General features: G+C 37.4%; 1 protein-coding gene across 7 annotated transcripts in view; it reads left to right on the top strand.

Moving 5' to 3' along the window:
- Positions 1-11,237, top strand: part of MTRR (5-methyltetrahydrofolate-homocysteine methyltransferase reductase) — a 50,527-nt gene extending 39,290 nt beyond the window's left edge. For all 7 annotated transcript variants that reach the window (XM_055246498.2, XM_063619942.1, XM_055246499.2 and 4 more), the window contains 6 exons: positions 1,249-1,291; positions 2,622-2,808; positions 5,625-5,743; positions 6,759-6,851; positions 6,959-7,141; positions 9,811-11,237. In XM_055246498.2, the coding sequence (XP_055102473.1) occupies positions 1,249-1,291; positions 2,622-2,808; positions 5,625-5,743; positions 6,759-6,851; positions 6,959-7,141; positions 9,811-9,955 (770 nt within the window). In that variant the 3' untranslated portion in view covers positions 9,956-11,237. The remainder of the gene's footprint in view (positions 1-1,248; positions 1,292-2,621; positions 2,809-5,624; positions 5,744-6,758; positions 6,852-6,958; positions 7,142-9,810) is intronic.
- The last annotated feature ends 7,060 nt before the right edge of the window (positions 11,238-18,297 follow it).

Genomic DNA, 18,297 nt, shown 5'->3' with positions numbered 1-18,297 from the left:
TAGTGGTAAGTTGTCATGCCTTTAACATTTGCATTTTTCTTTGGTGACACCAAAATGTGTATTGTCCTTTTTACTCTTAGGCCAGCAAGATCCTTTTCGATGCCCAGTACAATTAAAGGCACCCTCCTTTGCAAGTCAGGGCCTGATTTCTCCTCCTTTTTCTTAGTGTTCTTTCCGCTTAGGACCTCCCCAAAATGGTAAGACCGTGTTGCCGAATGAGGCTGCTCTTCTCACCATCCTGTCCTCAGGCTGGCCCTCTCACCCTCTCCAGTGAAGTCTTCGAGAACCATCAGCAGAATTAGGATGACAGAACACAGGGCGGGGAGTTCTAAGTAGTATTAGAAAGTTCTCTTATCATATACTAATTTATTTCAGTTCTTTTCATAGATTTTTTGTTACCTTTTAGAATGTTTGTAACAATACTGCATATTATGTAGTTACATAAAAAAATTAAAGTCATTGGGACTTATAAAAAATTACATTATTTTCTAATTTCCTTAAGAAAAATTAAAATATCTAAAGCTTAATATTAAGTTGAACACCCTACTAAACCTTATTTTGATGTTTAAAACTCTAAGCCATTAAACATAGACCTTTTCAAATTTTCTATTAAGTAACTGCTAAAAATAAAACATACCAAAACATAAAACATTTCAAAGTTTATTAATGGAAGTTCAATATTCAAATACAGATTATTTCTGCTTTTGAAAGAATACCTATGTATTTTGAAATCACTGAATTTTTTTGGTAATTTTTTAAAAACCAAACACTTTAATTATTTTAAATGTAAGGTGGAAAATATTTCAAGCCTAAGTATTTTCAGTAATTCTTGAAAGAGTAGCCTTTAATCTTTTTGGGATCATGACTTTATTTTAAATCTGAAAACCGGACACCTCCCTGCAGAAAACTGCACATACCTAGTAAGGGTTTGTTGAGCTCCTCACCTCTGAAGCCAACTCATGGACCCATTCCTAGGAGCCTTTGCTTTCAAAATTAGCATTTGGGTAGAAATACTGATTTAAGAGTAAGAAAATGCATCTTACCTGGTTTTTAACTTTAGGAGTTGAAAGAAAAAATAGTAATATTTTACTTGAACACAAAGAATTTATACATGCTTTTAACTATGATTTAAAACTAGAACATGATTTATTTTGAGTATTCTAAATAAGGCATGGATTTTTTTTTTTTAAGGTAAGGTTGTTTTCAGTAGTAGTGAATTAATAATTGCTTGTTTTTATTTGTTTCTAGAACATCTTCCTAAACTCCAACCCAGACCATATTCGTGTGCAAGGTACTAATATTTATTCACATAATATATAGCATCATTTCTCCAAAATCTTAGGACACTCAGGCTTCCAAATCCTTAGAGTTTACTAATTTATTCAGCGAAAACTTACCTGATTTATGGAAGACTACCAGGCATAACAAAGCAGAAGAAGAATCACAGAGCTCCTGTCCTCTGGGACTTCATAGAATTTTAACATCTTGGGTGGCTTCCCACGGCCCAGCACCATGTTTCCCCAGGAGTCTCAGGCTCCTCCACGTGCTTCCTGTGTTGGTGTGCCCAGCCACCTTCACTGAGTGGCAGCGGAAGGCAGGGGAGACAGAAAAGTTCCACTATAAAACATTTGATGAGTCTGGACGCGGTGGCTCACACCTCTAATCCCAGCACTTTGGGAGGCCGAGGCGGGCGGATCACAGGATCAGGAGATCAAGACCATCCTGGCTAACACTGTGAAACCCCGTCTCTACTAAAAATACAAAAACAAAATTAGCCGGGCATGGTGGCGGGCGCCTGTAGTCCCAGCTACTTGGGAGGCTGAGGCGGGAGAGTGGCGTGAACCCAGGAGGCGGAGCTTGCAGTGAGCCAAGATCATGCCACTGCACTGGAGCCTGGGCAACAGAGTGAGACCCCATCTCAAAAAAATCAAATAAAGCATTTGATGAGCACTGGCTTATAGGATTCTCCCTCTGGCCTTCGTTCCATTGCGCAGCCTCTACTGTTTTCCCATCTGGCTCTCTGTTTTGCCTTTCAGTAATAATAATACAAGAAGGTGCACGATTTTGGTTAAAAAAGGAATTAAGAATTAACTCAAGTTCTTTCGCATTATTTACCTTGTAATGTGAAAAGAAATCTGCTTTTGTAGGGATGTCTTTTAAAGATGTTTTTACTTTGAATTTTTAGTTTTCTCTTTTCTGGGTGTATATACTTCAGTCATTTTCAAGTTTTGTGATCTTACCAGTAGATAATTTATGGATATTTGTTAGAATTTATCCCCATTTCTTCACATGGTAAAACATCTTTATAGTAAATATTGAGTGAATGAATCCTTTACATGAAGATCCTTAGGGCATATTAGCTTTTATAAATCTCATCTAGTCCTAGTGCATGCAAATAAAATTGGAAACTTTCTTGAATAACACAAAATGCAGGGTGTGAGAGTGTGAAGGTTGGGGGCAGTTTTTAATTACATGATAATAGCTTTCCTCTATGAGGATTTGGAAGGTAGATTAGAGTCTTTAAGGAAATATTTCTAAACTGAATAAAATAAGGATTGGTTTGACCCATATGTGTAGTAGTACTGATACCGAGTTCAAAACTTGTCTGTGTATCTTTGCAGCTCAAGTTTATTTCACCCAGGGAAGCTCCATTTTGTCTTCAGCGTTGTAGAATTTCTGTCTACTGCCACAACAGAGGTTCTGCGGAAGGGAGTGTGTACAGGCTGGCTGGCCTTGTTGGTTGCTTCATTTCTTCAGCCAAACACATATGCATCCCGTGAAGACAGCAGGAAAGCCCTGGCTTCTAAGGTAAGAAATAAGTACCTTAACCTCAGCATTGTTAACTCATACTCTTTGCTTGATTAGAAAAAAACAATGTTGTCTCGCCCACATCATTCATGACTATCATAAGAAAATTTATGCTGTTCTTGAATTTTAAAATCTCTATTGCAAGAGCAGAAAACTGTTTACTTCCATGTACTCTTTAACTAGTGTGTGTATTTTCTGAACGTGTAAAGCATGAATTTTATATAGTACGGTCTTTGCTTATCCTATTCATGGAAAAGAAGACCTTTTATGTTAATATTCTTGGTACATTGGCCTGGGGAGGGGTGGAGAAGAGTCTAGGAAGTATTTAAGGGGGGTGATGAGAGACATCTCATTTTATGTTTAAGATGTATACTGCCCCTCAAATAAGTACTTTTACATTGGGAGTCTGAGGGCAACTAAAGATTAATTTTATATTGTCCAATTTTGGCTAGTAGGATTCCCGCATCCCTGTTTCTCTCCTTTTGTTATCTGTTTTGTCTGACATCTGAATTTGTGCCATTATTGAGAAGACATATGGCAAAATACTTTTACAACACCTAGGAGTAAAAGGTTATGTGATTTTCTCAACAGATTGTGGATACTTTACACCTGGACTTAGTGACATCTTTTTATGTTTTGATATGGCACTCAGCAGAATTTCGAGACCAAACGTGTGTAGGGAACAATTTAAAGTTGTCCACAAGAATGGTTGAAATAAAGCAACATTTCAGGCTTTATCATGAAGTCCTCTTTCTTCATGGTAATGAAGAAATCAGTGATTCACTTGGAGTGTTGTCTTAGGATAAGTTTGGTTTCTTTAAGTTATTAGAGTTGAGAGGTTCATATACCTCAATAGGAGGAATTAGGACTTCCTGGGATATACTTGAGAGGATAAGGGATGATTGCTGCTTGAAATTGCCCTTTAACTTGGTATTTTTCCAATCTGCTGGAACAGAGAGATGCTTTACTGTGTTCACTATACATCGTATATTCATTATACCTCAAAATATTAGAGACCTTTTAGGAACTTTCTTTTTTGAGAAGAAATATTATAGTACTGATACACAAGTATATGTCACTTGGTGATTGTATAAAGATAGCAGATGATCTCCAGAACATTAAAAACAATGTGTGTCCATCATGTATCGTAAAACTAAGCATGGGTGCCTTTCACCTACTCCTCCTTTCCTCCCTCCCTCTCTTCCTCCTTCTTTCCTCATTTTAACAGATTTTATTGACTATCCAATCTATATGCAGTAGAGGTACAGATATGAAGGTTATAATTTAAAACTATCTGAAATTCCCTGTGTTGTGTTTTATTACAAATTATACAGAATGTTGACTTGCAAGACCTGTCACATGTCCTGCCCTACTATGGCAGATAGTACAGTTGTTCACAGATTAACCCTGCCACTGATGTTCAGCCTGCCTGTGTGAACAGAAGGACATCTGCCACATCGAAGCAGGCGCACTAAGCCTGTGGGCGTGGCGTAGCTCAGCTCTCTTCTTCTTCCCATCTGCCATGATACTCTCTCCACATACACGCCCACGTGAAGCAGCACCACAGCCTTTGAGGAAGAGAGCCCCGAACACACAAAATGTGCTGTTGTCACAGGATCTTTGTACATGTGTTTTCTTTTCTGCCAGGAACATGCTCTGGCATGGCTAACTCACTTGATTCAGATCGTGGTCAAAGGTCTCATTGTAGACGTGGGCCTTCTTTGACATTGGTGTTTGAATTAGCAGCTCACTGCCACACCCATCATTTCCTTACCCTGTGTAATTTTGCTTCCTAAGACATTGGGAAGTCATTACCCATCATTCTGTGGATGTATGTGATAATGTGTATGTTTATTTTCTTTTCCTTCCACTAGAATGTAAGTTCCATAAAGACAGGGGCGTTGTTTTGTTCATTTCTGTATCCCTAATGCCTGTCATAGTGAATACTTTCAGTAAATCTGTTAAATGAATGAAGCAAATAAGGCTAATGTAATGTTAACTAGTTTGATTCCCAAGTAAGAGCAGTAATGAGACACAGCTTTGCCATTCCTTCATTTAAAAGGTGTGGTGTTCAGGCTCGTCATTACTTCCTACAGTTGTCCTTGAGTTAAAAGTTAAAATATATACAGTTACACCACCATGCAAGGTGGAGGGGAATCCTGTCATTCTTAAACCTCGGTATCATTCAGTATGACTTTTGCATATGACAGTGAAACTGGAAGTGAAACATACTCAGATTGATTCAGAAATATCTTTGGAAATTTTAACAAAAAGGTTTTGATAATTATATGATTTGTTTAGTTATAACAAAAATAATTCTGGGTAATATTGGACCCAGAATAGCAAATACAGCACCATTATCTAGAATATTTGGAGCAGCCCCTGAATTTCTTTTTAAGGTGCCTGACTTTTATTTAAAATTTTTCAACCTCATCGTGATGCTAATCTTTATTGTTTTCATATTTAGGGTACATTTCTCCATAATATGTACTATTGTCTGCCCACCAGAAAGTAGATCTTATCTATGGGCCAAGAAACATGATTTGATTATTTATTTAGAGTTCTACCTCAAAGACACCATGCGTATCATTTTTTAAAACATTTTTTATTTGAATAGAAAAGAAAAATTTGCAGGACAAACTTCTTTCTGTAGTGACAAATGTGCTCATGGTTTCAGTAAAATCTAATGCTGCTATTTAGTGATGTTTCTTTGATGGGAATTTTCCCTTTCTGATTTGTTTAGCAAAGATCATCTTGGTTATATACTCTTGCCTAGATTTTCTTTCATACTTACCACATTTGGTTTAATATTTCAGATATCCATCTCTCCTCGAACAGCCAATTCTTTCCACTTACCAAATGACTCCTCAATCCCCATCATAATGGTGGGTCCAGGAACTGGCATAGCACCGTTTATTGGGTTCCTACAACATAGGTATGTTCTCTTTTTGGCCAATGGGAAAATGTATTCCTGAGTAACTGTTTTTGTTTCTTCAGTCATTTTTAGAATAATTGGACTTTGATTATAAAATTTTTATTTAAAAAATTATTATTCAATGTGTGATAACATAATTTGTCACCATGGGAAAAGTAAACACACAATGTTGTAGAGATTTTGCTTTGTACTCGAACTTCCTTTTTTGCTGTGGCACTTTTAGTTTTTCTTTTCTCAGCTACACTGTGGTTTATAGCATATGTGGTTGGGGACAAATATTGGGCATACCTTCGTACTGTGATGATATACAGCTGTTGTATCTATCCCTTAATTGGATAAAATTGGTAGTGACAGAGATCCAATTTTAGTAAAAGTTTCAACATTAAACTCAAATATCAGTATTTTTCAACAGAATATTAATAAGTTTAACTTTATATCAGAAGTATTTGATATGAAATAAGTAAGATAAAATTGTACTTCTGTTTATATTTGTGAAGTAATGAGCAAGTCTTAGGTACTATTCCTCAGATAGTAGAGTCCTGTCCTTCGGACAGTTATTTTGTTTTAATTTTTCCTTAAGGAAGCAAAAGCATAATCACAGATGTCTCTGTCTCGTCGGTGTGTTCATCATTTCATAGACACTTTACACATTCTACCTTTCACAGCCCTGTGCCACTTTTCCATAGTAAAAGTTCATTTATTCATAAAACTGCTACTAATGTTATTGAATGTAGAACTCTGTCTAGATCTCACAGTGTGATACTTTGAATTGTCCTCATTTTGTGTATGTCGTATGTAGCTGCGTCTCCACATACTTGCCTAGCATGGCGTCTGCTGGAGTGGCCATGACAGCCTGTGGAGAGTAAAATGCTAATTAAATGACTGAATATCCAACTGCAGAGATGGATTTTACAAATCTATCTGAGTTTGTTGGTGGTAGTTCCTAATGAAAGAGATTGGTTTTACATACTCTTTATATCACACACCTAAACTTTTTTTTTTTTTTTCCACTTAGAGAGAAACTCCAAGAACAACACCCAGATGGAAATTTTGGAGCAATGTGGTTGTTTTTTGGCTGCAGGCATAAGGATAGGGATTATCTATTCAGGTATTGTACAATTCCAGTATTGTACTCCACCACTGAGTGTACAATTCTAATTCTCAGACTTTTCAGCTTGACAACCTTTTAGTGATCCATTATATATTGTATTTCAGAAAAGAGCTCAGACGTTTCCTTAAGCAAGGGACCTTAACTCATCTAAAGGTTTCCTTCTCAAGAGATGCTCCTATTGGGGAGGAGGAAGCCCCAGCAAAATATGTGCAAGACAACATCCAGCTTCATGGCCAGCAGGTGGCGAGAATCCTCCTCCAGGAGAACGGCCGTATTTATGTGTGTGGGTGAGTCGTTATCGTGCCTAAGTCGGGTAGGAGAGGGCCATCGGTGATGTCTGTGGAAGAAACAAAGGACTGAGAAGCCAGTAATCTAGATATGTAGGGATAAGACATTTGATTCTTAAGTACAGGAATAGAAATAACAGTTCCGAAATGATTTTGACATATTTAATAGCCCAGAAGTTGTTATTATCAGGGAAATAGTGGTGAAAGTTAATGCTTGCATTGTACATTCTTGGTACCATTTACGTACCTGTTTTTAGCCTCTGAAAATTACACTGATGTTACCACATTAATCATGTGACTTGAAATCTCCAGATTGATTTTGTTGTATATAAGAATAGGTGATTTGTGCTGTTGTGAACTATTAATAACTAAGAAAGAAAAAGTATTTTTGATGCTGAGAATGTGGGTACTAGGATTCTTTTTCTTCTAGCATAATTCGTGGTGATAAAGTTGACATAAACCCAGAAACATTCTGTGTTACTAAATTTGATCTACTTTCTGAGGCAAGATCTGTTACAGAAACCCGCAATTGCCATAGAAAAATTGTTTAACACTTACTTGCTTATTTTGACGAGACTCAAAAAATTTCTGCTAGTTAAAAAGGAGTTTTGAAGTAAGAAATTCACTTTTTCATCCAAACACATTGCTAGGATTTAACACATTCTCTAAGTCAGGTTCTTTTTTTTTCAACTGTAGTGCAGAAGACAAAATACTGGCATCGTGACCCAGAACATATGTATAAAGATAATTGAAACAAGTTTCATGAAACAAAGCAACATTTTCTGTTTAGTTTTTGTAACACATTCTGATCATTTCTCTTCCATTTTATTTAGTTTGCTTTAAAAGCTAGCTTTGGCTACTAAGTTGATTTCATGTCCTTTCAGTAGATTTTGACTCCTAATTGAAAAACATTGCTTTAGGTCGATAAAGGGCAGAAATTCTAGACATTGTTTTGGTTTACATTTTCCTTCGCTTTTAATGAAGTATTTAATCTGCATTTTGTTTGGTGAGGACAGTGTCATCGGTGGCCAAATACAGGCTGGAGTTTTAGAGATGCACCTCTCAATAGTAGAGGCAGAGTTCATTGTACAGATCACAGATAACTGGTCATTGAGAACTTGGAGAATATCTTAAATGTCCAGACTCTTAAAACATTATTCCAGAAATAGCTCCTCCCAATTCGCTGGTGCTTTACTTGTCACATTTGTGAAATGCACTTGGAAGCGTTAATAGCAGTGGTCAGAGGGCTTGGAAAGAAACCCTAGGGCACTTGAACATTGACGGTCCGTCAGGGAAGCAGGAACAAAGTAGACAGAAGGAACAGCCACTGAAGAAGCAAAATTGTCCCAAAGCCAAGAGGGCACTGTCTCAGGGAGGGAGCCCGTACTGCTGATGAGTCAAGTGAGAAGACAGCAGAGCAGGATCGTGAGGTATAAGTTCCCTGAGAATAGTGGAGGGGAGAGCCTCTTGAGACAGGTGAGACAGACACCTCTCAAAAAATTTCACTGTCAGGGGCCAGGACATGTTCAGTTCCTAACACAGTAGAATCTTGTCTGACACTTTACTTCATTCAGCAAACACCTGATGCTGGCTAAGTGCTTGGGCATATTCAGATGTCGATAGGTACAAGGATATATTAGTTTTTCTGTTGAGGAATACCTGAGACTAAAGAAAAGAGATTTAATGGGCTCATGGTTTAGGCTGTACAGGAAACATGGTGCCAGCACCTGCTTCTGGTGAAGACCCCAGGAAGCTTCCACTCTGACAGAAGGCAAGGGGGGAGCAGGCACCTCACATGGCAAGAGAGGGAGCAAGAGGTAGGGGGAGGTACCACACTCAAATAGCCAGATCTCTCAGGAACTCAGAGGGAGAACTCACTCATTACAGCGAGCATAGCATCAAGCCATTCATGAGGGATCTGCCCCCATGACCCAGATGTCTCCCACCAAGCCCCACTTCTAACACTGGGAATCACATTTTAACATAAAGATTTGGAGAGGGCACACATCCAAACTGTATCAGAGGGTAAGTGAGTTACACTTCCTACCCTCAAACAACTTACTTCCTGGTGAGAAAGCTACATATAAACAGATGTTTCTAACGTCGGAAGTGTTCCAGAGAGGACTGCAAGAGCACCCAGGAGGGGTACCTCCCCTTTCTTGTAAATTGAAGAGTTAAGATGTAGAAGTACTTCAAAAGGACCTGGCACATACTAAGTCCTCAATAAAGGTTTCTGTTACTAACTGTATGTATGTAAAGACCTAGAAGTGTGCGAGAGATCTGGTTCCCTTCAGGAGTACGAGTCTACTGTGTGCTTTGAGAGTGGAAGGCAGGGAATGAGGGGCGAGCCAGCAGTTGGGCCGGAGCCAGGCGGGACCTCAGATGCTTCTCTGACACCTGGGAAATCCTTGGCCTACTGTCGGGACCTGCAGCCTGTGGAGGATTGGGAGCTGTAGAACCATGTGGTCAGCTCTGCCTCCTAGAACAGTCACCGTAGGCGAAGGCCTGGCCTGGGCATTAGTGAGGCTGGGAGATCTGTGTGAGATGTTCCGAGAAGAGGGAGGGAAGAACTATGGTGGTACAGTCAAAGGGAATTAGACTTGTGAATTAAGGAGGATTTAGTAAAAATGCCTGTTTGTAAACAGTCATCTTATTATTTTCTTTTCTAGAGATGCTAAGAATATGGCCAAGGATGTACATGATGCCCTTGTGGAAATAATAAGCAAAGAGGTTGGAGTTGAAAAACTAGAAGCAATGAAAACCCTGGCTACTTTAAAAGAAGAAAAACGCTATCTTCAGGATATTTGGTCATAAAACCAGAAATTAAAGAGAATTAACCTTTTTTGACTGAAAGTACTAAAAGTCAGCTTTACTAGTGGCGAGACTTTAAAGTTTCTGAAGAAAATTTCCTTTTAACATTTCTTGAAGGAGACGGAGTGGGGATTGGATCATTTAACAATATAACAAAACTTCCTGATTTGATTTTACATATCTTCCATCTGCGCCCTTCCTGTGCCTGTGACTCTCCCCAAACTGCCCTGTTGCCTTGAGCTCTTCTGAGCTGAGGCAGCCTTCAGTCCCCATCAGCGCCTCCTTTACTTCCCAGAGAACTTCACAGAGACTCTGTCCTTCCATGCAAAGGCTTCCTGAAATAGGGAGACTGACTGAGTAGCTCATTCTTGTGACTTACAGTGCCAACATTTAAAAAAATATGAAAATGATTTATTTTTATATGATGTGTACCCATAAAGAATACTTATATTAATGTACTTAAATTACACATGTAGAGCATATCTGTTATATGTTTATATAACCATCAAATGGTTATTTGTTACTAAAGCTATATTTCTGATAAAAAATATTTTAGGATAATCGCCTACAGAAGGATTTATTTTTGTGATGCTGGAAATATGAAATGTATTTTAAAATTTCACTCTGGCATATGATTTATCTATCACCATTACTTTTTTTTAAGTCACAATTTCAGAATTTGGGGACATCTGCATTCAATTTATAGGTACCAGTACGTACATATTTTAGTAAAAAGATACAACCTTTTTCTTCTCTTTTCACTCCTTTTATTTCTGCTGCTTGGCACATTTTTTAGTTTTCCCACATTATTTGTCTTCATGATACCACTCAGGCTGTGTCCTGGACCTAACATACTGACTTTAGTTAGTATCCTTGGATTTTTAGATTCCCAGTGTCTAATTCCCTGTTATAATTTGCCCAAACAAAACAAAATGTTATGATAACCTTTCTCCACTGTTCTAATATATATTGTATTTTTATTTGATAGCTTGGGATTTAAAACATCTCTGTTGAAGGCTTTTGATCCTTTTGAGAAATAAGGATCTGAAAGAAATGGCATAATCTTAAAACTTGGTAAGTTTTTGTGGCTGTGTAATCTCTTCATTATAATATATTTTATAATAGAAACCGATCTAAAAATATGGGATAGGAAAATATACTAAGCAAGTACCACGTAACATACATAATTATATGTGTAAGTTGTATGTATCAGCCAAGATACACTTAAGGTGAAAACATTAAAAGAGAAAAGTATTTCTTACTAATAAAATACAACAATCAAGAACTTGTGTCCACTTACCAATACTGTCTATAATTACATGACCGAAAACTTTTATCTATAAAAAGAAACTGACAAATAATCATAACTTGGTGTTGGAAACTGAACTAAGCCAATTTGCTTATACACAGCATCCAAGTTATGTCTAGAAACTGCTAGATTATCTAAGTTTCAGGTGGGTATTGTTCAGCTGCTCCCCACAGCCTTACGAGCTAGTGATAGTGAAAATACATTTCATTATAAATGCTGCTGTACATACAGATATGTATTTATCTGTTATTTATTATTTTTATTATTTTTTATTATCTATGATTTATTAGTAATCAGGCACAAAATAGTTCTACTATCCTAGTTTCTAAGCCTAATGAAGTTCCAGCTGTCTCTTTAGGCACTCCACCACATCTTGCAGGAAGAGTTTACTCAAGATGCGTCACAATGTGGATGTGACTACTCCAGGGGCAAAATTTTGTCCTTACCATGAACCATTCTCTAACCTAGTGACTGGACATGCTATTTCAGAGTTAAGCTTCAGACATCACCCTAAGGCCTTGCTAGATAAAGTCTTTAACCTTGTTTATGTAGGGGTAGGGAGTAGTTAGCAGTGAGGGACCTTTTCTAACCTGCTATTCTAACAAGCCACTATAGCACTCATTATTTTTAATAGCCAGTCTTCATACTGATCAGTGATAAAACTAACAAAAGAGCTTATAGTAGGCAGTTCTGCAATGTGACATTTCTGATTAGAATGCTCACTGCATCTGGAGGGTTCCTTTCTATGGTTCAGACTTACAGTGTGTGGATTATTCTAAAGTGAGTTACACTGTTGTACTGAAACAATCATTCTATTGAGTCATAAACTACCAGGTAAAAAATAAAAAGAATTTGGATTTCACCACAAACTGTATGACATATATGCTACACCCAACAAACTGGGCACCCATGTTGATTTCAGATACACTTGAACCATTTTAAAACATTGACCATGAACTAAGCCATAAAGGAAAACTCAACAAATTACATGAAATAAAGCGTTGTGCACTGACTCTAATGTAATAAAAAACGAACTGCAAAAAAACCCACAAAGGCCACAGTGAAACATTTTAAACATGCAGATGATTCATAGCTTAAATTATTAAATGTACACATGGAATTCAGGTGAAACAATACCCAGGGGGAGGATTCATCTATTTCACAAAGTACTGTGCACCCAGTGACCAAAATAGTTAAAACACCTTTGTTTTCAGGGAGCTTTTTTTTTTTTTTTTTTTTTGAGATGGAGTCTCGCTCTGTTGCCCAGGCTGGAGTGCAGTGGCACAATTTCGGCTCACTGCAAGCTCCGCCTCCCAGGTTCATGCCATTCTCCTGCCTCAGGCTCTCCGAATAGCTGGGACTACAGGCGCCCACCACCACGCCCGGCTAATTTTTTGTATTTTTAGTAGAGACGGGGTTTCACTGTGGTCTCGATCTCCTGACCTTGTGATCCGCCCACCTCGGCCTCCCAAAGTGCTGGGATTACAAGCGTGAGCCACCGTGCCCGGCCTTCAGGGAGCTTTACATTGAGGAGAGACATAAAATAATAAATCCGTGAATTGCATGGGGTCTGAGAAGGTGATAAAGGCTATGGAGGATGACAAGTCAGAGTAAATGGGATGTGTGGCCTGCAGTCTTGGAGGGTTGGTGTGACTTCATACCCAGGGAGTCTCTGAAGGTAAAAACTTGAAAAAGACAAGGGAGCCAGCCATCATGAGTATCTTGTGGAGGGAAAAGTCAGAACGAAGGCCCTGAGATAGAATGGTTACAGGAAATGTGTCTTAATCCAGACCCCAAGAGAGAGTTCTTGGATCTCACACAAGAAAGAGTTTGGGGCGAATCCATAAAGTGAAAACAAGTTTATTAGAGAAGTAAAGAAACAAAAGAATGGCAACTACAGAGAGCAGCTCCAAGGGCTGCTGGTAGGCTACTTTTGCGGCTATTTCTTGATAATATGCTAGGGTGGATTATTCATGAGTTTTTCCAAGAAGAGGGGGGGATTTCCCCAGAACTGAGGGTTCCTCCCACTTTAGACCGTATAGGGTAACTTCTGGTTGTTGCCATGGCATTTGTAAACTGTCATGGTGCTGCTAATCCATTATAATTAGCGTATGATAGCAGTAAGGACTACCAGAGGTCAGTTGTTGCCATCTTGATTTTGGCAGGTTTTGGCTGGCTTATTTACAGCATCCTGTTTTATCAGCAGAGTCTTTACAACCTGTATCTTGTGATACCAATCCTGCCGCCCTCCTATCATCCTGTGATTAAGAATGCCTAACCTCCTGGGAATGCAGCCCAGTAGGCCTCAGCCTCATTTTGCCGTGCCCCATTCAAGATGGAGTCACTCCAGTTCAAACGCCTGTGACAGAACTGCCAGGCAAGTTGGAACAGCAAGGAGGGCATTGGGTATTGAGCAGTGACAAAGGGGGAAACTAATAAGTGATGACTACAGGAGAGAAATGGGGAGGTCTGATAATGGTTTCAGATCCTCATAGGATTTTGGCTTTTACTCTGAATACAAATCCATTTGGTCAGCGTTAATGGTGGAAGGTATTTGAGTTACCACCAGTGAATCTGTACGGGTCTGCAGCACCCTCAATTCTTGCCTCCTCTAAAGAAAGAATTCAACTGAGGGGCATAAGGCAGAAAAAGACCAAGGCAAGTTTCAGAGCAGGAGTGGAAGTTTATTTAAAAGGCTGTGGAGCAGGGAAGAAAGGAAAGGAGAGAATGCTTGGAAGAGACCCAAGCTGGCACCAAGGTCAAGTGCCCTGTTTAACAGTGATGCTAGGACTTTATAGGCTGGCACTTTTCTCACGATTCTTTCCTTAGGGTGGGCTGCCCGCACACTCAGTGCCTCCCTTACCCTTGGGAAGTGAGCACCCCCTGTGTGCTTAGGAAGCTGTGCACATGCCCATTTTTGAAAGTTAAACCACAGGCTTTATTCCAACTTCACTTTTCCCACCAACATTTTTCTGTTCCAGAATTTCATCCAGCACATCACATTGCATTTTGTTCTTTTGCTTCCTGAGTCTTCTCCAGTCTGTGACAGTTTCTCATCTTTTGTTGTTTTTCACGACCTTGAAGAGCCCTTGTCAGGTATTTTGTAGGAGGTTCCTCAATTTGGGTTTGTCTGAGGTTTACGCATGATTACACTGGGTTTATGGGTTTTGAGGAGAGCACACTAGCAGTTTTGTTTTTTTTTTCTCATCATTTCATATCATGGAGTATATGGTATAATATGATTAATCACTAGGGATCTCAACCCTGATCTCTTTGGTAAGATGGTATCTGCCAGTTTCTCTGCTATGCGGTTACTCTTTTTCCCTTTTCATATGACATTGTTTGGAAATGAGTCACTAAGTTCAGCCTACATTCAAAGGAAGAGAAATTAAGCTCCACCTCCTGGAGGGGTTACTATCTACATGTATAATTTGTAATTCTTTTGCAAGGAAAAGCTGTTCTCCCAATTTATTTATTTTATCATGTATTTCTGGAAGTATGGACTCATTTATATTTATTTAATACTTTGGGTTATAATATAATACTGTATTACTTATTTTATTGCTCAAATGATCGTATGTGACGTCTCTCAGGGTGACTGTTGTGTTCCTTTGCCATGCTCTCCTTTTTTGTTGGGGAGGAGGGCCAAGCCATTTTACTAAGGAGAATGGAAAGGGAGACGAAGCGCTGATGACAGTGAGATCTGACATCCTTGGCTGGGCCAGAATCTTAAAGGCTTTGCAGTTGCAGAACTATTTTTGTCTTTTAAAGTTTCACATATATATGAATGTTTATACATGATGTTTTGCGATATGTATAATTTGTTTCACTGTTTCAGCACTTCGTTTTTTTGGTAGTCTAAAATGCTCCAGGTTGCCCTTGTTTTTTATCTGTCCCAGTGTTAAGAATCCACCATTTCTCCAGTAAGTCACAATTCCTTTTATCAGAGAACCCCTGACAACCACTTAGCTATTTTCCATGACTATAGTTTTGCCTTTTCCAGACTGTGTGATATAGCTGGAATTATACAACATTGAGCTTTTTGGGTCAGACTTATTTCACTTAGTGAAATATATTTAAGGTTAACCCATGTTGTTGTGTGAATTGATATCTGGTTCCTTTTTATTGCTCAGTACTATTCTGTTATATGGATGTACAGTGGTTTATTTATCCATTCGTTTATTGAGGGAAATCTTGGTTGCCTCCAGTTTATGACAACTATGATTAAGCTGCTGTAAACATTTGCATACATATTTCTGCATAAACGTAAGTTTTTAATTTACCTGGATAAATACATCGGAGTGGGATTTTTGGGTCGTATGCTAAGTTTTTCTTTTAATTTCTAAGAAACTGTCAAACTGTTTTCTAAAGTAGCTGTCTATTTTACATTCCCATGAACAAGGAATGAGAGTTCATGGATTTTTTTTTGAGAGACGTTTTTAAGAGTTCAGCATTGTTAGAGTTTGCTTTGGTGCAGTCCATGTCTCCAGTCCCTGTGCATTTAAACAGTAGATTCAAAATTAAAATGATAGCATAGAAATTATAAACAACACGAAGAAATACAAATGGAGTTACTTTAGTTCTGTTATTGTGTGTGTGACCACTTGAATTTTTCCTCATGATGACTTTTGTTTAAACATTTGGAAAACATTTATTTCTTTCAGTCTCACCTCATAGATGAAAAATGCTTCAGAATATAGTTATAACTGTGAAAAGGCTGTTCCTGATGTTATGATATGCTCACTATGAAGCTTTGCATGCACTACAGACAAATGTTGCAAAGTCTGTCTCAACTTCAAGGGCAGTGAATTCTGAAAGTTAATGTGGACACAAGAGTTTCTTCTCAGATTTGCTCCTCTGCTGCATTTTTTTTTTGAGTTATCTTTTCTGATATGAAATTGTAAATCAAGTAAGTCAGATATAAAAATATTTGCAAACAGTCAAAATCAACTCTAAAACTGATATAGTGAAACTCAAGCTTTAAAATTGTTCCTTGAAGAGCAGCACACAAAAATTGTGTAGAAAACTATTAACTATGTAACAACAACAAAAAAGTCAATGACATTTAGAGAGAAAAAAAAAGAATCAAATTTCTGAGAAGAATATTAGGGAAAAGAACAACAACTGCTGGCCTTGCAGTAGCAGAAGGAATTGCAAGATGTGTTGAATATTTTGATTATTTCCATCAGGAACTTGATAATTCTAAAGCGGTGGATTAAGCATTCTCAGGTTCCTTAATGTTAGCCCATTTTCTCATATTCTTTTAGCAGAGAAGAAAAGCATTAGAAGCTTTCACCAGTATAATAGAAACTTATGATGAATTTTCTGGTGAAAATATCTTAGGGGAATTTCTTCTATTGCAGAGGTGTTTGAAAACTAATATAATCCATCCTGAAGAAAGAAAAACATGAACAGTATTTCAATTTCTGGAGCTTATTGTAAAATGTGATTTTTATGAATCTGAAAAACTCATCCTCATACTGAAGACCATTTCCAAGCCTTCATACATCTATGACTCCATGTGAAAAAAACTTTTCAAAATTAAAATTTAAGAAGCAAGTTTTTCAATTCAATTTGAGTGAAGAAAGCTGATAAATTCTCTTAAATATCCATAGAATGTGAATATACAAAAATTAATTTTTGTAAATATGCAGAAGTTACAGATCAAAAGCAGACACTGTAATATAATTCACAAAGGTGTAAGACCAATATGTAAGTGTAAGTTTCTCTTGTTTTCCCCAAAAACACATTAGTGCAAATAAAAAGAATTTATCGCTTTTTATCTTTAAAATTTTTTAAATTTATCCCAATAAATATAAATTTTGGGGCGTATATCTGCTAATTTAATACCTTTATATAATTTGTAAAGATAAAATCACTGTAACTAGAATATCCATCACCTTAAATATTGGTCTTTTCTTTATGCTAGAAACATTCAAATTATTCCGTTCTGACTATTTTGAAATATTTAATAGATTATTGTAAACTATGCTAACCCTACTAATCTATCAATCACTAGGTTTTATTTATTCTAACAAATTGTATATTTGTCCCCATTAGTCAACCTTTCTTCATCGTCCCCTTCCCTCTACCCTTCCCAGCCTCCAGTAATCACCAATCTACTCTATATCTTCATGAGATCCACTTTTTTTAGCTCCCACATATGAGTGAGGCTATGCAATATTTTTTTAATTTCCTTCTTAATTTCTTCATAGACCCATTGGTCATTCAGAACCGTGTTGTTTCATTTCCATTTGTTTGTGTGTTTTCCAAAGTTTCTTTTGCTGTTAATTTTTAGTTTTATCCTATTGTGGTCTGAAAAGATACTTGATATGATTTATACATTTTTGAATTTGTTGATTCTGGACCTCTATATGCCAGTCTTTTTATTTTTATGAATCTATTATAGATTTTGCATTGTAGTTACTATGTGGCTTACAAAAACCAACTTACACATGTAAAAATTTATTTCAAAGAGGTGAAAACTTACCTTAGATCAAACAGAAAAACATAGGAAAAATGAAAAAAGCCTGTATACTTTAACTTCATCCCCCAATTTTGACTTTATATTGTCTCAATTTTCATATTTTTATACTGCCTATTTCTTAACAGGTTGCTGTATCTATTATTGTTTTGATAGACTTGTCTTTCTTCATACTAGAATTATGAATGGATTGCTCACCATAATTGCAGTATTAGCATATTCTTGGTTTTCCATGTACTTAAATTTTATCAGTGTGTGTTATACTTCCAAGTATTTTCTTTTTTCACTGAAGTGGTTTTATTTATTTTAGATTGAAGAACACCTTTTAGCATTTCTTGTAAGATGGGTCTCTTGGTGGTGAATTCTCTCAGCTTTTGTTTGAGATATCTCTCATTCATATTTGAAGGATTGCTGTGCTGGATACAGTATTCTTGAATGGAAGTATTTTTTCTTTCAGAACTTTGAAAATGTCACCCCACTCTTTCCTGGTCTGTATAGCTTTCATTAAGAAGTCTGTTGCCCAATGAATTGGAGTTTCTTTGTACATTGTTT

This window comes from Symphalangus syndactylus, chromosome 16, assembly GCF_028878055.3.
Source record: "Symphalangus syndactylus isolate Jambi chromosome 16, NHGRI_mSymSyn1-v2.1_pri, whole genome shotgun sequence".
Lineage (NCBI taxonomy): Eukaryota > Metazoa > Chordata > Mammalia > Primates > Hylobatidae > Symphalangus > Symphalangus syndactylus.
This window is presented reverse-complemented; position numbering and strand designations above follow the sequence as displayed.